The sequence below is a fragment of the Ictidomys tridecemlineatus genome, chromosome 14 (genome assembly GCF_052094955.1).
Source record: "Ictidomys tridecemlineatus isolate mIctTri1 chromosome 14, mIctTri1.hap1, whole genome shotgun sequence".
In the NCBI taxonomy this organism is placed as follows: Eukaryota; Metazoa; Chordata; class Mammalia; order Rodentia; family Sciuridae; genus Ictidomys; species Ictidomys tridecemlineatus.
This window is the reverse complement of record NC_135490.1, coordinates 32,899,907-32,921,269: the sequence shown is the minus strand read 5'-3', so window position 1 is coordinate 32,921,269 and position 21,363 is coordinate 32,899,907. Positions and strand designations below refer to the sequence as shown.

Genomic DNA, 21,363 nt, shown 5'->3' with positions numbered 1-21,363 from the left:
AATCATACTGTCTAATATTTCTTGCTTAGAAAGTAAGATAATCAACTGGTTCTAGTCATCAATTAAAATACCCTTAGTATAGAACCTAATCAAATATTTTGCATTTGTATATCTCTAAGCTCACCTTTAAACTCTTGTTTATAACTAAGAATGGAGAACATTAATGAAAGAGAAAAATAACTCATTTCATTATTTAAATCCTTCACTACTGTGCAAACACTATAGATTTCAAAAGAACCTTGGAGATATTTAAACTAACTCATTTTATAAGTGAATGACCTGACATTCAGATGAGGTGAAATGGCATGCCTAAAAGTCACACAGGAGAACTAGAAGAGAAAAAAATCAATTTTTTTTCCAAACAAGCAGACAGGATTTTTCACATGTTAATCAAAAAGAATCAAGATCATCAGATTGGGAAGAAATGAGGAATAAAAAGTATGTTACACAGATTTAAAGGACTAATCAATTTCCTGTCCCCCCCAACCAAAAATTGCTCCAAACACATGGACATATATCCATCAAGATGCTTACTCTTAAAATACTAGAATCTTGGAAAATTCAATTTACAAATACATTATTAATTGCATTGTTATAATGAAATTAGTTCATTAAACATGAAAACATCAAACAGCACCAATACCAGAAAGTTAAGAAGGTAAATACACTATTATTTAAAATAATGTATAATCACTAACTGGGACAGAAATGAACTATAGCCCCTAGCAAAACTATTTAAAACAACTGTTTGACAGAACGGCAATATTTAAAGACTGGTATATATGCCCTTTTCCCAGATAGGCCTGTGGCTAAGCATTCCAGTAGTGGGTAACACAGAAAATATTATAATGCATTTTTTAAATTGTTCAACCTTGAACCATGATACTACATTAACCCAAATTTTGCCAATATGAGCTGACAGCAGCATTTTTGGTACCCTGACTACTCTTACCTGTCCCAATAAAAACAAACAAAACATTAAACAACTTCCTTATTAAACACTAGGTTAAATGTATCTATTTTGAAGAAGCAGCAAGGCATTTACAAATGGGCTACTGACAGTGTATCAAAATGCTACTAAGGAAAATACAGCAGCAAATACTCTAATAAGAGCACATTATTCCACATGGAATCCCAAAATACTCTCATCTCTAGTTCCTTAAATTTCTGGAAGACTAGAGATTAATAAGTGTATGAACAAATGGGGCTGAAAAAGAAGCTCTCAATGGGATAGTGTTCATATTCTAAATTACCCAAGATAATTTGATGCTTACAGAGAAATCCAACTATATCTAAAAAATCTTTGAGCACATGGAACTAAAATACTAGCAAATCTTTTGTGTTTACCCAAAAAAGTAGCATTGGAATTTTAAGTGAAAATGAAATAGTCATGGTTTGTGAAGTTTTTATAATGCTCACACCACTCTCTCCCTGTTCCCTGCTCCTTTTATCAGGTGATCTGAAGACTACCTGGTTTAAAATATTTGGTAATTTAGTGCAGAAAATTAAGGTCACAGACAAAGTACAACAACTTTTAATACACCATTAATACTAATGATTAAAAATTATTGCATAGTCTTATGCATTTACCCTAAAACATTTTCTGAAAGTAAACGAATTATATAAAAGACAAATAACCCTTTAAAATATGGATGGCCTTTACTACCTCGATCTTCTCTCTTTTTTTGTCTTTTCAGTACTTTTGTCCATTGTTTTCTCATTATCTCCCCTGCACTTTGGGCAATACCATTTCCCCTTTGGTTTATAGGTAAGTGAAACACATGAAAAGTGAAACCATTCAATTGGACACTGTTCATTGTCACATCCTATCATTTCCCCATAAGACACTTGGTTACACAAACAGTATGTAGGTTCATTGGGATCTATTGCAAACTCAACAGGTGAGGCTTCCCTTTCCTGCTTGGCCTTTGAGCGTTTCTTTTTCTTGGCTGACTTCGATTTCTTTTCTTTAGGTGGCTGATCATCACAGTCTTCAATCCCATTTGTCATGTGACATAAATCACGGCTTTCACTGGTTCTCTGCCTGCGGGGTCTTCTTGAAGATCTTTCTGGCTGGCTAGAATCCATTTTTGCTTTATCTGATGCTCGTTCATTTTCAGCAGGATCTTGAAGACACTGTGAATGTAACTCCATTTGTCTTGCTCGATTTTCCACCAATTCGAGCATTTGTGTGACAATCTGAATTTTTTCATCTCCTAATTCTTGACTATTGATTAATGCTCTCTGGAGATGCTGCTGTAGGCGTTTTTTCTGGTTTGAATCATCTTCTTTCTTATATTTTTCATAGACATCATCAATTTCCTTTAATGTTTCTAAAAAGGGAAAAGAAAAAGGAGAATATTAGTGAACATTAACACATATAATACTTGAAAATTAGAACCTAAGGCATGAAATCCCACTCCTCTATAGTATGTACACATTAAAAAACATTATTCCCCATACAAGACCTTGTTATCCAATATGAAAGTATACTTAGAAGAAATCAAATCAGAACATAAAAATTTATTTATTAATCTACATCTAAAAGGATAAGAGATGTGTCTCTAGTAATCAAAAATGTTTTAAATAGATACGAGTACTGTATGACATTAGAATCTACATAGTACCTTATTGCCTACACTTCATTTGAACTTCAGAACACAATCCTATATAAAAATTTACTAGATCTAGCCATAAAACCTGAAATTACAGAAGTAGGTTACAGATTACAACTCAACTGAATTTACAGGGTTTATAATTCAATCAATGACTTGCTACATGACTCCAGAAAGACAGGGTACCTTCCTTTTCATATCATATCCTTGGATATTATTAAATAGAGAAGACATCGGAAATTTTTAGACTTTCATCTCTTTGTTTTAATGGCTTTTTAATTGAAGCATCACATAAAAAATTCTACAAATCAAAACTATTCCAGAGAAGGTCCACTGTTTCTGGCATCAACTGACCAAGCCACAACAAAATTACAGTAAGTCAGCACTAGATCACTCTGCCTTTGTAGATAACTCAGCAGTTGGTTCTAAGCTTTTAGAACTGCTGATTTAGTTGTATAGCAAGTGGGACACTTATTTAAATCAAATAAAATGGCTGAGTCACTAGAAGGTATGCAAAAACCTGTATAGTTTCAGAGGTCACCAAAAATTTACTTAGACTAGTTGTATTCAAATCTGTTCAATTTCTTATTGTAACAATATTAACCAGATATAACTGCTATCAGAAACAGTTCTATCCTAGCAGAAGTGGAGAAATAAACATTAATTTATCATACCACATGACATACCACTATTTTATAATCCAATTATTATTATTATCACTACATACCTACCATTGTTTTATATTCCAATATTAATCTAAAGAACAGAAATAGTAAATAAAATAAATACACTGGAACTGTCTATAAGTAAGATTACATAAAACAAATATTAAACAAAAAACTTATAAATTAGCTTCTCCCTGAAAACTTCAGCTAGTAATACTTGATGGACAATGTTTAACCCAGGACACGTAACAAAGTGTCACTAGAGTTGAGGGTACTCATTCCTGTATACCATATTTTTCAAAACAGTTCATAACTATTCCATTTGCTCAGTTAGTCATGCAAGTGAATTTCCTAAGAATGCAATTTCCCTACAGGAAAAATAAGAAAATTATTTTCCTGTCAGACAAAAGAAAAAAAGGTAAGCCTGGGGCTGGGGTTGTGGCTTAGTGGTAGAGCACTTGCCTAGCACATGCGGGGCACTGGGTTCGATCCTCAGCACCATATAAAAATAAAATAAAGGTATTTTGTCCAGCTACAATAAAACAATTTTTTTAAAAAAACAGTAAGCCTCATTGCCTCATTTCAAATATCTGTAACTAATAATTAGGAGCTAATTACATATCATACTTGCATAATGATATTGTACATGAGATAAAAATTCACATTTTAAAGACCTCTTACTTAAACAAGAAAGGAAATTAACACTGACTTAGCTTCTTTTGTGTCGTATTTACTTATTTAATCTCCACAACAAACCCACAAGGAGGTCATCACTTCTACCATGTGATAAATAAAATTCAAGAGGAAAGAACCCCAGACTTTGAACTTTGCCAGATCTGTGTGACCCAATAATTTAAGCACTTTCTACAGGCTGTACAAAAGGCACTTGAAATTAAATATTAAATTTTAGTTAAAAGGTTATTATTTACTTAAGAAATTATGAATGAGACTACTAGAACAATAATAAAGGTTCTCTAATAATCAAATCCCATAATAAATACTTCATTCAATTGTGAAAATGTTTTCTTATTTCTCAATTTGATGGGGCCTTTGGTAATTTTTGACAGTGTCTCAAATAGGTGGTGGAGAAATTCTATAAGTTACCTATAATTTACATAACTAAAAATTGCTGTATTATATTCTAAGCCAGAAAATACTTAAGAACTAACCAAAAATTAAAAAAAAAAAAATCAAACCTGAACCAATAACATTTGCCAAAGTATATAAACAAAACTTTGAAAGTTGAGCAACCATGTGTATCACTCTTTTAAAATTAATCTTGAAATTCATCACAATCTTAATAAAAATCCTCAGATTTTTGTCTCCCAATTTGAAAGCCCTACTATATTACTCATAAGAGCAACTTATGACAATCATACATGATCAGATAGCAGAGCTCCCTGTCAACAAATTTAAATAGTGTCCCTCCCCAACTGAAAATAGCATAACTTTTGTGAAGGGTAAACATGTGCTTAAAGAAATGTAAAAACATGCAAGCTTTACAAATATCAGTGCTACTATCCAAAAAACTAAAAATGTTCAATTTGAGGGTTTTTTTTGGGGGGGGACGTATTGGGGATTGAGCAAAAGGGTACCACATCCTAACCCATTTTATTTTTAAGAAATTTTTTAAAAAGAAATACAATTTATTTTTAATTTTTTGATACTGGGGATTGAACCCAGAGATGCTTTAACCACTGAGCTACATCCCTAGCCTTTTAAAATTTTCTTATGTTGAGAATAGGGTCTAAGTTGCTTAGGACCTCACTAAGTTGCTGAGGCTAGTCTTGAACTTGCAATCCTCCTCCCTCAGCCTCCCAAGTCGCTGAGATTGAAGGTGTGCACCACCACACCCAGTAAACTCTCCTTTTTAGGTTACCATTCTCGCTTGTCCTCCATAACTGTAGAAAATAGTATTGGACCGCTTTGATTTAAAAAAACAAAACAAAAAACAGTCCAAAAAGAAGGATGGGTTCTAGCCAGCTTTGGAAAAAAAATAATCTCGATCTGGTCACTTTGTAAATTTTAATTTATCTGTAAAATGAGTTTTACTTCGTAAGTTCTAGGCCTAGTGCAGCAACAGGCATACTATAAGCAATCAGTATTCCTCCAACAATCGCACGAATTCAGAAGACAAATTTACATATTGAGACACTTAAATGCTCCAACATGCTATAGACCAAAAAAAAAAAAAACAAAAAAAAACAACTGTCACCACAGAGGTGGATTCCTTAAGTCACAGGATTAGTGAAGTGTCCAGAAAAACAGAATGGGTCCACGAAGTTATCTTTAAGGTCCGTCTGGCTATTTCCACATTAGGTCTGAATACTCCTCGATTCGGGGTTACTAATGCAAAACATCTAGCACTTAAACGTCTCCCCGCTAGTTGCAGGCGAAGGACTGTTGACAGACACTATCTGTAAGAAAGGTTAATTCCCTGTACTAACTTTTTCGACCATAAACGATGGTTTTTGCCTCATCACTCAAAATCTGGCAGAGGAGGAACCCAGAAGTGAAGAGACGCCAAAGCGGTTGCCCAGCCAACCAACCCACTTCCTTCAGGGGCCCGGAAGTGACACCTGGCCCGGAACCTACGCGAAGCCAGGGTCAGCGATGGTCCCAGTAGCAGCGTCCCCGTCGATTCATGGGGTGGCAAAAAGAAAAACGAAACATCACAACAAACACATCGCCAGCCCCGCTAACTGTTAGGGCCCAACTAATGCCTCTCACGGCCCGGATCTCTCCTAAGCAGTCAGCATCGTCCACCCCTCTAGCCACCAGCCATGTTCGAGGCCAGCGGGAGCGCGCGCGTTCGCGCCCCTCCCAGGTCCTACGTCATGCCCACAGGCCCCGCCCACAGGCATCGGGGGCCCTCCCCGCCACACACACACCCCTCTCCACCTTTCCCTGCGGGGGACCTCTCCTCTTTAACCATTTGTCAGAAAGAGCTGGGTAAAGGCTGCGGCCTCGGACGGCCCGGAACTTTCCCCCGAGCGGGAGCGGAGAACTGAGTGCTCCACTCCAGAGCCCAGCCGCGAGCTGGAGCCGGGAGGGAGGGACCTCTCCGAGTACGCCTTCGCCGCCCTCTCTCGCCCCCTCCCCCCAGCACGTTCCAATGCATCTGCTCTCAGGGGGTGGGGGGCCGTAGGGGTAGGGAAAAGCCAGGCCCGGCTGATCAGCGGGAGCCCGGCCAGGGCCCGGCGCTCACTGCTCAGTCCCCGCCCGGCGGCCCCTCAGTCGCCGGAGTGAGAGGGTGTGCGGGACCGGGCCGGTGAGCGCCGGAACAAATGCTTGATTAAAATGGCTGATTCCCCTCCACAGCAGCTGCAGCCGCTGGGTCTGCAGCGGGTCTGACGAGCGGCCCCCACCCCCACCCGAGACCCCACAGAAGTCCTCGCCGACCGCAGCGGGAAAAGGGAGGGCCGCGAACCCCGTCTCCAGTCCCTTCTCCCCGTCCCACACAGCAGAACCCCTCTGTGCACTCGGGAGAACTGTCACGGTAGAGAAAGTGGCACTTCCCAAGACAGACTCCGGGCCACCGTGCCAGAGGCCAGCGGATCCGGGTGGGGGAGGACCCGCGCAGGCAGCCCCGCGGCCCCCTACCTTGATATTTGTTGTCCAGCTCTCGCAGCACAGACACGTTCCTCTGCATGTCGTGGGGCAGTGACTCTACACACTCAAGGTAGTCCTGCACGTAGCAGGTGAGGAGCCGGCTCCGCTCCCCGGTCAGGAGCGCGGCCGACGAGTACAGTTGCTGCTGCTGCTGCCCTAACATCCTGCCGCCGCTGCTGCTGCTCCTCGCCGCCGCCGCCGCCGCCGCCTCCGCATCCAGCAGCCACACATGCAACAGCCACGGCCGCCGCGGCTCTTTCGCTCCGCAGCCCGGCGCCGCAGGGACGCTGGCAGCCGCTCGAGAGGGCACAGCCGAATCCCCCGATCTCCACTCCCCCCCAAAGAAGCCCTCACTCCCCGCCCCCGCGGTAACAAGCCCAGGGGCGGGGCGAGATCAGGGCTCCCTCCTTCCCCCCTCCCTTCCCAGGTCTAGAGCAGCGGGGATACCCCCAGCCGAGCTGGCGTCGGGGTCCCGGGAGTTGACACTTCCTGCCCCTTTCCGAGTCCCCAGATGCTACCAATGCCGTCTAGTAGCTCGGATCCCCATGACAAGCCCCTCGCTGCCCACTCTACTCCCAATCACCCTCCGTGCCTGTCGGAGAGTCTCTCACTGGACTGCCCCCGCCCCTCCGCCTGCGGTCGCGTCTGCGCCTGCGCAGGACTCACTCCTAATAAGGCTAGGGGCCCGCCCCTACCGCCCTACCGAAGGGTTCGCATTCTCCCGCCTTCCCTCCGCCACCCGAGCGATTGGTCTGTCATCTCTCGGCTGGGGGGGAGGGTGCGGAGGGTGGCCAAACGGCAGGCTGCGCCCCGCCCCCCTTAAAGGGGAAGCACGGCTGGGCCTGCCTCTTCACCCCATGTCTGAATGGGACCTGAGAGGGAAGGTGGCCAGCTTCTTGTTTCTGCCCTTCCCACGCGGAGGCGGAACCTTGGGCTAGCTCACTTGGCCCGGTATTACCGATTTTTTTTCCCATTAGGCGGATCAAGCGCGGCCCCTTGCGAACCTTAAAAGGAGCAGCGGGCGGCTACTTTTCGCTACAACCCGGAGTGAGGCTTGCGGGAACTACTGGACCCAGCGTGCAGCGGGGCTCAGCTCCCGACATGCGCGGCGGCGAGTTCCCGCCGAGCCACAGCTCGCGGCCGGCGTCTCTGCGCTCCGCGGGGCTCGGTCCCTCCTCCCGCCGCCGCCTTCGGGCTAGCCGAGCACCGGGGGGGCCTGCTCGGGGAGGTAGGCGGCGCTCCCTTCGGCCCCCTGTGTTTTCTTTATCTTTTAAACGCCCGGCTTTCAGGTTCGCTGCGGGCCTCGGCGTGCTTCCGCCTTTTCCCTTCTCCGTGGTGGCTTACAGGGTTTGTCCACTTGTCCCCTTCTCAGACAAGTGAAGTCTCCCGTATGTGAAGAAGGGGTGCAGGACTGCGTCTGTCTTGCACACGTGTTTGTCCAACAGTACCCTTTTAAAAACTCTTAAGGGGTTGGAACGTTTAAGCATTAAACCTCGGTGAGGGCTCACTGGCAGAGGGGGAGGGGGGCACCACCATCCTTCCCTGTCTTTTTACTCATCTTTACCCTGGGACTAAGGATTGGAGGGGTTCGCGGGGTAAGGGAGACGAAAATAAATACCTCATCGGTAATCAGACCGTGGCCTTTCTTATCTATGTGAGCGACTATCACGGCTTAATTTCTGTGAAGTGTAAATGAAACGCCAGGCTGATATCAATTACGGACGGACTTTAAGTACATTCAATGTGTATTTTTGGGAAAAAAGAGTTTAAATAGAACGCATGCAAAGAGAATTTTAATGGCACGCTTATGTAAACAAACCGTATTGTGATCAGTATCTTGGAGTTAAAAAGAAAATATGCGTGGTGAGGGGCGATAAATTTGCATTTTTTATATGATTAGTTTGCAGTGGTGGTGCACCCGCAGAGTAGCCGTTGATGTGCAGCGAAATCTAGACCTTCACCTAGAGGAAATTTTTAAAATTTCAGGCTAAAATAAAGCACTCCAGGGAAATCGATGTCTTCTTGAACTACAGCAGTATTGCAGAGGACTGGGAGATCATCTAAGATCCCCGGACACTAAGAGGTTCTGACCACTTGAATCAAGCCAGGGAGCCGTGAATTCTGAGAACCATTTGGGAATGGTTTTGTTGTCATTCTTTAATTCTTTAGATTAAGCAGTTTAGTCTTGTCAAAAAAAAAAAATCAGTCATTGTTAAGAACTAAATGTTATTGATTTTTATGTAAACCTACTGCTTCCCCCCTCACAAATTTGAACTAGCTAGTCTTTATTGAAGGAATAAAATAATGAAAGATGCCTTGTTATTTGTTGATTGAGTTTAGACACTGAATCCGCTATTAATTTTACTCTACTTGAAGTGATCTGCAGGCAGATATGACACTTAGAAACTATAAATGAGAAAAATCAGTGATGCAGAATATCTATAGAGTACTTCTTCCAGGAACATAATGCAAGACAAAACAAAGCAAGGATCAGTATGAGATAGGAGACCTTTTATAGCATTATTTTCATCTTTCATAATCCTGTTGAACAGTCTGAAAGAAGCAAAGAAAAAAAAATCCAAACAATGGCATTTCAACTGGCACTAGTGTAAATCTATAAAACAGTCCAATGTGATAATACATGTGTGAATGAATTATTTTGGACATACTTCTATTGAGATATTTATAAAGGCTAATATAAGGCTTATTCTTGCCATGCTTTCATTTATTTATATTATATGAATATAAATATATATATCAATGCTTATTAAAGCAGCCTCTGAGAGGAGCACCCACATAGTTGGGGAAACACTCAGCTATATTACTAAACTCTATCTTGGTTATTTATCAGTGTCCTTTTCTTAATAATCACTTTATTGGAAATTGGGGGCCTTTTCATATGGGGCTTACTGATTATCCTAAATAAAAAATTTAGAAATCTCCAATTCTCTTCAACATTTGATGATATTCATCCTGTGACTAAACAAAAGGCATTTTATTTGTTCTTCAATATATTTTCTACTCTTACAGCAAACCTGAGATAATCTGGTATCCCCAAATAGTGTCTGGGATTACCTTTAATTTCTAAATCAATTACTTGAAGAGGTCCCAAATCTGTCCCTTGTATCTCTCATTTATATGATATGAAAGGAAGAGCAACAACTTCAAACCGATTAAAAACAAACTAGTAAGTAGTTTTGAAACATTCCTAAGAATACCTCCTGAGAAAATTCAGTGTCTGCAAGTTGGGGCAATTAAATTTTGAAATCCTTTTCTTTCTTCTACTGTTCAATGTTTTTTAGAAACTTTTCATGATAGAAATTTTCAAACAAAAAAGTATTATATACCATTCACCTAGCATTAACATTTCTACATATGGCTATATTATTTAATCTATAATCCTTCACTTTCCTTAACCCTTCTGTACTAAGTAATTCTGTACTATAATTATAATTTTACCTGTAAATACTTTAAATGTAAGCAGGATAAAATACAATAATTTTTTAAACATATGATGTCTTTATCCTACTCTCCTAATTTTCTTACTATCATTTAATATCCAGAACAATTCAAATTGTCAGATTTCCCTATTGTTTAACACAGCCCGGACAAGCCCAACACATTCATTTGGTTAGTAAGGCCTTTTCTAAACCAGGAAGAGGCAATTAATTCCCTGTTTAATCCAGTGAAGCAGATAGCAATGTTTTTTCTAAGGAAGCTATATGGGTAGTTGAAAGGCACTTATGAATATGGGAAGATGAAAAAAATTAACTTTAAATGAAATCCTCAAAAGGTCACAATTGATACCCCACTATAGATATTTAATTGTACCTAATATGAGTAAATACTTAATCCAGTAATTTGTTTGAGGTGTAATTTTTTCTAGAAGTTTAGTAAAGCATTTTAAATTATCCTGAAAAAGACTGAAAACTTTAAATCAATTCATTGTACAGAAAGCAACTAAAAAAAATACTAATTAATAGTATATATCTCTACTGAGTTCAGTTTTAAAGCATTTTAATCACATTATTACATAACTACAGGTAATACACACTAGTTAATTAAAGTAGACATTTAAAGAAGATAAATAAAAATTACCAAAACTCCAGATAACTTTTTAAATATCTAATTATACCTATAAGATATAATTCCATGTGGCAGTTTTTTGCTTTAGGGAATCACTTTGGCTATGACTAAAGATTAAAATATAGAAAATATCAGATTTTCTAGTGTAATATTAGAAATCTAAGCAATGTCAGCCTATATGTGTACTTTATGTGATAGCACAGGTTTTAAATTTTGTATATAATTTATGCTACTACTTTATGTTATGCACTGTTCAGCATTTAGAGTAACTACTAGCAGCAAGAGATGATCCTCAAACATTTAATGAAGGAACTGTGAGTGACTAGGACTGTTGCAAGGAGTAAATTCAGTGTAATAAAATATCGTACTTACATAGCCAGGGAAAAACCAAGCATATTATCTCCTTGGTTATCATGGAAAAAATAACACATATGGTATACTTTGCATAATGCTGACCAGAAAACATTCAATTTTCCCTAGATGGTTACCATAGTTACATGAGCCGTTTATAACATCAAGAGGGGGAACTAGGTCACAGTATTGAAGGAGTTTGAATTATGCAGTTATGTTTCCTAAAAGCAAAGGAAAGGTTTAAAATTTAGAGAAGAGAGATTTATACTATCTGTTCAAAATTGAAATTGTGGTCTCATTTTGCCTGGGAAACTTTAAAGTTTGTCCAAAAATAAATAATTGTTAATATAGATGCAAATTATTCAACCTATACCAACATTATAGTAGCTAGATTCATATATATATATATATATATATATATTTTTTTTTTTTTAAGATGTCAACACACTGTCCTTATAGATAACCCTCTATCCTTTTAGTGGGCTATTTTACATTAAATGTTTTTGCAAGTAGTCAGTAAACCCAACAATTGCCTACAATCTGAGTAGTCAAATAGATGTAAACTAAAGCTTTGACCTCTTCTTTGAAAGCTTGAAATACAGCTCAGCACAATGCCTGTGAGATGTTACTCATACTATGTTGTACAACAGTTTTCCTATTAATCTCATCAAATGGAAATGAAAGAAATAATGTATTGAAAGCCATAGTAGTGTAACTCATTTTTTCTTTATGATACTTTTTTTTTTTTCACAGAAAGATGGTTGGTTTTTGTTGTTGTTTGGTTGTTCTTTTGATGCTTATTTTTTATTGTTGTTTCAGAACACTGGTGTATAAGAGCTCTGCACAGTGCTCAATAAATAAGAGGTTCAAGAAAGAAAAAAATGCATCTAAGGGTTGCACAATTTCTGATGGTAATTCTTAATTTCATGATCACTGCAAGAGATTCACTGATGACTTTTTTACTGCCAAAAATCTAAGATAATGATTCCCCAAAGGAAGGGAGAGGAGAGCAGGCAACAGGCAGCCTCACTGAGTAGCTGGGTGAGCACCTGCTGATGCATAATGGTCATTATATAGAGATGGGGAGGAGGTTGAGGATCACTATCATAGATCACCTACAGACCAGCTTTTAACAGGATAATATTGGGGCCTAGAGAAGTAACTTGCTTAGCATCACATAATAATACATAAATTAGGAATCCACCTAAAAAATCAAACAGTAAAACAAAAATTAATCTTATTTTCTGGCTGGTAATCATTATTAAAAAGAAAAGTGCCCATAGAAAGAAAATTAAGAACTTGGGATATTATAAAATAAAATGATTTTTTTTTCTGTGAAGACTTGCAGCAAATTAAACAAAATTACTTCTAAAGGAAAATTAGAATTTCCTGAACAATAATGTTCAAAATAATCACAAAATAAAAAGTACTAGAAGTCACATATAATTTATACTATTTTTTTTAACCAGGGTTAATAACATCTTTTTAAAATGAAATTAATGCTATTGGCCAGGTGCTCCTTGCTTGATCTTTTGATCTTTTTTTTTTTTTTTGATACTAGGGATTGAACCAAAGGGTACCAACCACTGAGCTCCATCCCCAGCCCTTTTGATTTTTTAAGACAGGGTCTCTCTGAATTGCCCAGGCTGTCCTCAAATTTGGATCCACATGTTTTAGCCTTCCAAGTTGCAGGGATTACAGGTGTGTGACAATGCACCTGGTCTTTTGTTCCTTATAAATAATTCTAACTGGGGTACAGAGAGTGCAGCTTAGTAATTGACCATGTGCCTAGCATGTGTGAATCCTTGGGTTCAATCTTCAGCATGGGGAAAAAGAGGAATAATTAATTCTAATTGATTATTTAATGAGGCTTTATTGAAGCTATTGCTACATTAATTGCTCTTGGCATGGTTAATCTAGCATTTTGGTGAATATTGATTTATTTTTAATGGGTAACAGATTTTTTTAATTGCTGTCTAATTTATTTCCATAAATTGACATTCTCTGACTCTCTCCTATATATGAAACTAGTATCTCACTTTGCACAATATATCTGTTACTGGAAAACTGTGTTTACAACTTATTTTGCTACATTAAGTAGTTTTAAATGTGCCAGTTTTATAAGTAAGCAGACCCAAGTTTTGGAAATGGAAATATTCATTTAATACAAACATTTTATCCAACTTCTTTTTTCTCAGTTGTTACCTTCAGAAAACAGGTAGTATTCTTCATTGTTTAACTGCTGTCTAGGTGTAGTTTCTTTTACTTATTCTAACTATAGTGTATATTAGAGATACTTCAGCATGATATGTTTTAGTCACAGAAATGATGTCTTCAGAGAAAGGACTTTGAAGAAGTACCTAAAGTGACAATAGAGATGTTTTCTTCTGGTATCTGGCTAAAGTAAGTACTAGAATTAGATTTTTAAAAAAGAAAGAAAGATATAAAAATGTGAGGAGGAATTTTATTTGGAAAATTTTAGAAGCTAAACATCTTTATATTAGGGGGAAATACAGAATCAAATAAAGAAATGGCTGGGCACAGTGGTGCACACCTGTGTCCTAGCAGCTCCAGAGGCTGAGGCAGGAGGATGTTGAGTTCAAAGCCAGTCTCCACAAAAGTGAGGCGCTAAACAACTCAGTGAGACCCTTGTCTCTATAAACAAAATACAAAATAGGGCTGGAGATATGGCTCAGTGATCAAGTGCTCCTGGGTTCAATCCCTGGTACCCCCTCACCAAAAAAATAAAAAATAAAATAAAGAAAAGAAATGATCATTAATGGTGGTGGTAAAACATGATTATTAAAAATTTAGGGACAGAGATTTATAAAGTTTATTTTTGGAAACTACTTGTGATACATTTTTGCATAACAAAAAATATAGTTGTAATACAGGGTTAGACCAAGAGCCTATCTAACCCAAGTCTTTGGCTGAAAATTAGCATGTTGTTTCAGATATCAGAAAAACCTAATGACTACCATAGCAACTGAACAATTTGTCTCTCATGTATTCAATTGAAGAATCTATCTCTGGTTATTTGTACTAAAATATACTGAAACCAAAAATCAAAACATCATATTAGTATGCAGGAAATTGTTCTGATATATGCAGTAAAAGAGAATTGAAAGCATTATTTCCAAATTGATCACACCATTCACAAATTTGACCAGCAATGCAAAACAGGCAGCATAGTTTGTGCAGAACACATGCCAACAATGATGGTAGTATCTACAATACCAATAACCCATACTTCCCTCTCTGAAGTACAGCTGCATTGATACTTGATTCCATAGCTAAAATAGGACTTGTCATTTTGCAAGAAATGACCTGGACCACCAAGCTGCATTGGATGAAGGCCAAAATAATGTTTTCATACTTTGTGACAGAAATTGTAGATGTCAACTATTGAACAGATAGAAATTCCAGTAATAGCAGTAACTACTTTCTTGTGACTTCTACAAACTATACGAATATATAATGAAGCCACATTTTTAGAGAAATGTTGCCATTTTGTTGCGGGGGAAATGCCCTTCAAAGAAAGACTCATGTTGATTGGCAATTGTGGTGAATGCATTTCTGGGAATGCCAGCCATCTTTGCATTGGTTCCTATTATCCACCATAAGGTTTTGTACCATGAGGAGAATTCAGGAGCCAAGGTATGCTGATTGGATTAATGGGGCATGACCAGCTACTCTGGAGGCTAAGACAGGAAGATCATTTAAGCCCAGCATTTTGAGGCCACATGGGGCAACAAAACAAGACCCTGTCTCAGGAAGAAGAAAAAAAGTAAACAATAGCTAGTAGTCTTGAAGCATTGACAATAATAGGCTGTAGTGTATCTGGAAATAATGTTTATATATTAGGAGAGGTAAAATGAAAGTTTTCTCAAAACTAAAACCACTAAAAAAGTAAACTTGAATTTGACTTGCAGGAACAGATTGTTCAGTTGATCTTTTTTGGTGTCAGGGATTGAATCCAGGGGCACTTAACCACTTAGCCCTTTTTTTTTTTTTTTTTTTTGAGACAAGTTCTCCCTAAGTTGCTTAAGGCCTCACTAAGTTTCTGAGCCTAGCTTTGAACTTGCTATCCTTCTGCCTCAGCCTCCCAAATTGGCAGGGATTACAGACCTGTGTCACCTTGCCTGGCTATTCAGTTGATCTTAACTTCTTTACAGGATGTTATTAGTTCTTAAATAATGTTAATTTTGTATTCAGATAAAATATCTGTGGAAGAGTAGTCCAGTGATATCTAGATACTTGTTTTATCCTTTTTTTTTTGCACATTTGATTTTTTTGATATGTATTTTTTTAACGAAATTTAAACTTTGTTTTAAATATAAGAGAAGCAAAGAACTTTCTGCACATTCTGGAGTTACAAAATGCATGCATAAACTACCTACTAGGAAAGGAGTATAAAAGCAGGTAACTCAATATTTACATTCAATTTTTCTGTTCTATTGTTAATAAGGTTGTACTTTTCATGCCAGCATTCTAATTACACATGTAGTATACAAGATTAAAACCAAGAAATATCACAATTGGTGAATTAGAAACTTTTGAGGACTTCCCACTTTAGGAATTAATCTAGGCATTTTGGCCCTGGGAAACATTTTGGAGTTATTAAATAATTTGTACCTGCAGGTCAGATTCTGAAAATTTCCTCATTGATTCTTCAATTGAAGAATTTGTAATTGAATGTTACAAATGGTTCCTGAAGTTTTCTCAAGCTACCAACTCTTATGGTGGAGGGAGGTAGGAACCAATGCAAAGATAGCTGACTATTCCTGGAAATGCATCTTTGAAGGGATTTTTTTCCCCACAAAAATTCCAGTATTTCCCTGAAAATGTGGCTTCATCTTCTGTTGTATGGTTTATAGAAGTCACAAGGACAGTAGCTACTACTATTACTGGAAGTTCTATCTGTTCAATAGTTGACATCTACAATTTCTGTCACAAAGTATGAAAACATTACTTTGGCTTCCATCCAGTGCAGCTTGGCGGTCCAGGTCATTTCTTGCAAAATGACAAGTCCTATTTTAGCTATGGAATCAAGTATCAATGCAGCTGTACTTCAGAGAGGGAAGTATGGGTTATTGGTATTGTAGATACTACCATCATTGTTGGCATGTGTTCTGCACAAACTATGCTGCCTGTTTTGCATTGCTGGTCAAATTTGTGAATGGTGTGATCAATTTGGAAATAATGCTTTCAATTCTCTTGTACTGCATATATCAGAACAATTTCCTGCATACTAATATGATGTTTTGACTTTTGTTTTCAGTGTATTTTAGTATAAATATCCAGAGACAGATTCTTCAGTTCAATCCTTACATAAATTACACAATTGATTCCACATTTTTTAACAGTTTAAAAGGGGATAACTGAGTGCTTGCCTATCATGTGTGAAGCACTGGGTTCTATTCTCAGCACCACATAAAAAATGAATAAAGATATTGTGTCCATCTACAGCTAAAAATATTTAAAAAGACAAAAGAGGGTTCTCTTTAATCTTTTTCTCATTCAGTGTAGTTCTCAATTTGCTATTAAGAGGTTTTTTTGAACATGTGCAGGATCTCATTTGAATATATCAGGTTAAGGTGGAAATTTTTATCAATTCTCTGAATCAGATGTTTTAAAATTTATATTTAGATTGTTATATGTTAACCCCATCTCTAACTTCTGCCTACAGAAGGGATGTAGGATATAATTACCCAAGAAAGAGTTCTTTTCCTAAAGTCTTTTTTTTTTTTTTTTAGTTACGGTCTTCTATATAGGAATGAAAATTTAGCAGGAATATCTAATGAAGAATAATCTGAACATAGCAGTTAAGAAAGAAAAAAGACTGGGAGAGGACCCCAGATGTCATAACCCAAAGAGAAGTTGAGGCGCAGAAAGCAGCTATTATTATTTCAGTTTCATGGCTCAAAGAACTCCAAGAAATTAGTCTCACAGTACATCTTTTTCAATTTGGAATATAAATTAATTAATTTTCCAATAAAATCAATAGATACACAACACAAGAAAACAGTAAAAAAAATGGTTTAAGTTGTTATACTACCTCATTATGTAAGAGGTCTTTTTCAGAAAAATTATTCAGTACTTGGTGTGTTGCTCTCTAGGAAATTATGAAAATGACAACTCTACTGTAATGAATAATGGCTTGTGGAGTGGGGGAAGGAGAAGCAAGAAAGGAGCAATTAACAGGGATATGACTGTTGTAGGGACAGACAAGGCAGGACACCGATAGGAAAACAGGAAGCAGATTTCTTTGGTTGCAGCCAGGTACTGAGGACAATGCTTTCGCTGTAATCAATAATCCCCCTGATCCCTGAGTTCAGGCAGTTTCAGAACTTTATACCCAGTGTGTAGGGGGAGGGGCTCAGAAGTTTACACAAAAGCAGCTCTTTGACTATTCTGGGGAAGTTAACCCTTCAAGAACAGTGCCTGAGAAGGGGAAAGCTTCTTCTTCCCTTTCTTCTCTCCCACTACCAACTGTTACCTTGGAGCCCAATTTGTAACATCTTCTCTTCTCTTTGAAATGTAAACATATCTGTTAAATGTTAAAGAATCTGTTTTCCTTATCATACTTTGCATTTGCAAACACATTTCCTGCTTGAAAACTTTTACAAACTATTATTTATATATTGTTACTATACTAGATAGTTCATAAATGTTTGTGAAAAACTATTAAAGGGTGTTCAGCACCTGGCATATGATCTCTTTTGGGCCCATGGCCAAATTTAATTATTGTAAGATAGAGCAACAGAAAATAGGAAGCTTAACTACATTGAACTATTTTGCAGAGATCCTTTTGCTGATAGTCCTAAAATCAATTATGGTGAAGATTTCTGGAGACACTTAATTAAGATTATCTGTGGAGGAGGGGGTGCCACTACATGAGGACATGAAAAGGGGATAGATTCAGAAAATTTTGGGGGAGATAAAAAATTGGATTTTAGTGACTATTCAGAGGGTGGGGGACAAAAGATGTGGAATAGAAAATCTAAGAGGCAAAGCAGGTTTGTGGGTAAAATATACAAATTACACAAAGATGATAATTCTTGTAGTTTTTACAGCTTTGAGCACTACCCAGGTTAAGTCTCCTGTACCTTACAGCATAAAACTACTGCTTCTTATATGTATCCTGTTTTTGAAGAATAACCAGGTATAGAAATTGGAGGCAGCAAAATGTTGGGGAACATAGAGATTAGAGGAAATGATTTAGAAAAAAAGTGGTCTTAAAACTAACTCCTGGCGGTGCATACCTATAATCCCAGCAGCTTGGGAGGCTGAGGCAGGAAGATTGCAAGTTCAGAGGCAGCCTCAGCAACTTAGCAAAAAACCTGACTCAAAATTTAAAATAAAAATTAAAAAGGACTGGGGGTGTGGCTGGGTGATTAAGAGCCCCTGGGTTCAATCCCTGATACCAAAACCAACAACAACTAACTCCTCACAAGGCAAGACCTTAAATAGCTCTGTATTATCCCTGTCAGTAAGCCAAGAATTAATAATAGATGATAAGCAAGGATATATAGACCCTCATGAGAAAAAAGTTAATGCAGCAGGTCTGGCTGTTTACTCCTTACATGTCTTCAAAAGAACCATCTTTGACCCATTGTCCAACCCTGGAATATGGCCCTCAGAGTTCCAGTTCTTCATGTTAGTATGATGGTTTTATTATACACACCTGGAGCAGTGAACCATTCCATACTGGCTTAGCAGGTTGCTTTGCCCATGGCTGATTGCATAGTGGGATGTGCATACGTGAGTAGCCCCTACAGAACCATTGGACTCTTAACATCCAAATGTGTTTCCATATACAGAGATGTTCCACACAATTCTATAGTATGTTGAGATTTGCAGGATGGGGGAGAAAAGAAGAAAAGAGGGATTATTCCCTTATGGTTTTGGATAAAAGACATTGGAAGCTTATGTTGGTCCTTTGGACCCAACTAGGGCATCTTTGTCCTGTTGCTTTTACTTTGTATCCTTTAGTATAATAAATCTTAGCTATGTACATAGCCTGCAGGTTGTCTTTTGAATCCTTCTAGGATCACCAAAGGAAACAACCATATACATAGTACTGAAGATATTTCAATCTCACTTTGTCCATCTGAATCTTTATAGGATTAACTGAAGACAAGTAATCAACGTATTAAATACCTGCTGCATGTGGATTTAAACTTAGAGCTTTGGTTTGTGTCCAGGAGACATTTAAAGTTTATAGCAATATAAAACACATTAGGAAAATGCTTATGGGCACAAATATAAATAAAAGAAAATAAATACACATAGAAGAAAGCCAGAATTAAAGAGATTAAAATGGGTAGGAGTCAACCAAGGTAAATGAAAGATAGTGGTTATTTAAAAGAGATATATGACTACATTATCAAATAATAGCTTTTGTTTTTCCCCATGTATTTTAGCAGTGTGTAAAAAATGTAAAATTTTTTTTCTGGACTTTGTCTAATGTATTCTGATTGCAGTTCAATTTTGACCAATATATTTTTGTATGCCATCAAAAGTTGTACTTTGGGCTGGGGATGTGTCTCAAGCGTTAGCACGCTCGCCTAGCATGGGTGCCGCCTGGGTTCGATCCTCAGCACCACATACAAAGATGTTGTGTCCGCCGAAAACTAAAAAATAAATATTAAAATTCTCTCTGTCTCTCTCTCTCTTTAAAAAAAAAAAAAAAAGTTGTACTTTATCACTGGGTGTGGTGGTGCATGCCTATAATCCCAGCAATTCCAAGGCTGAAGCAGGAGAATCACGAGCTTAAGGCCAGCCTCAGCAATTTAGCAAGGCCCTACGAAACTTAGTGAGACCCTGTCTCAAAAAATAAGAGGTGGGGATTTAGATCATTGGTACTATACCTCTGGGTTTAATCCCCAGTACAAAAAAAATTTTTTTGAAGGTGTACTATATAAAAATATGCATATTTTATATGATTTTTTTATAAGTCCTCAAGCTATGAATTTCAGCTACGAGTTAATATCACATATAATCATTCCAGAGAGACCACAGCAATTTCCATTATATCAATCATACTTAGTAATTTCTTCAGTAATTTAAGTAAATTGCTTGCATCCAAAGCAGTTTACCTAAATGACATGTAGTTTTGACATGTGTGGGGTAGACTCCAAGCAGCCCAGATTAAGAATGAATTTTAGAAATTCTGCTTCTGGTAATAGTCAAATAGATCTTGTCAAATGGTGTTCCTCTACAGAGCAACTATAAATTCTGGACAAATATTAAAAACTTCCAAAAGGCTCTGAAGATCAAAAAAAAAAAAAAAAAAAAAGAAGGCAATTCTGGAAGAAGGAAATGGCAGTTCATGAACTTCCTATAAAAATGTCACTTAGCCTAAGGGTGGGCCTCACAGAGTATCATATGACTAACAAATAGAAATTTACAAACATGCTGACTTGAAGTGCCAGAGATTGAAATCCTCGGCAATCATGGGGTGGAATAATGGTAAAATCAAAAGGGTCTTGAATGGTCTTACTACAAGTTTCTGTCACCACTGTGTTTCTTATCTCAGGGACCAGGCACATTTCTTATCCCTGAGTAAAAAGTTTCAGTTCCTTGCCTACTTGTGGAATTTAACCAAACTAATCACAGCCTCTCTTGGGAACAAAGAGCTACCTCATCTTAGTACTGTAAAGCTGGCTTCCCATGGCCCCTGATTATCTAGCATTTCCAAATACAGCCTCAAGTGACCATGTGAGGTGTGGTGTCCTCCACTCCAGATAGTGAGATGATGTGACTAGTGACCTGCTGCCAATGTTTGCTGTCCAGTGTTGGGCATTATGAGGTAGGCTATTTCTATAGCCCTACCTTGGGCATCTGTCACCAAAGAAAGGATGTGTTGAAAATGCAGCAATGGAAATGGTAGAGATCCAAAAAGAAGTGATCCACAGACGAGGTGTCTCAGAATCTACATAGAAAGTTCTCAATTCTTTAGCCCCTAAAAAGACATATGTTCTAGCCCAGATAAGCTAAAAGAATTGAACTGCATTTCAGAGTTTGAATTC

General features: G+C 38.1%; 1 protein-coding gene and 1 long non-coding RNA gene across 2 annotated transcripts; one reads left to right on the top strand and one right to left on the bottom strand.

Moving 5' to 3' along the window:
• Window positions 1-330: 330 nt before the first annotated feature.
• On the bottom strand, window positions 331-7,242 carry Ing2 (inhibitor of growth family member 2). The gene is made up of 2 exons (XM_005329233.5): window positions 6,884-7,242; window positions 331-2,333 (listed from the first exon to the last, which is right to left on the bottom strand). The coding sequence occupies exons 1-2, from the start codon at window positions 7,053-7,055 to the stop codon at window positions 1,663-1,665; spliced, it is 843 nt and encodes a 280-aa protein (XP_005329290.1). The 5' UTR covers window positions 7,056-7,242; the 3' UTR covers window positions 331-1,662.
• A 273-nt stretch (window positions 7,243-7,515) lies between these two features.
• On the top strand, window positions 7,516-19,988 carry LOC144370329 (uncharacterized). Its single transcript, XR_013430307.1, has 3 exons — window positions 7,516-8,120; window positions 12,149-15,751; window positions 17,086-19,988. It is a non-coding gene; the product is annotated as an uncharacterized LOC144370329 (long non-coding RNA).
• The last annotated feature ends 1,375 nt before the right edge of the window (window positions 19,989-21,363 follow it).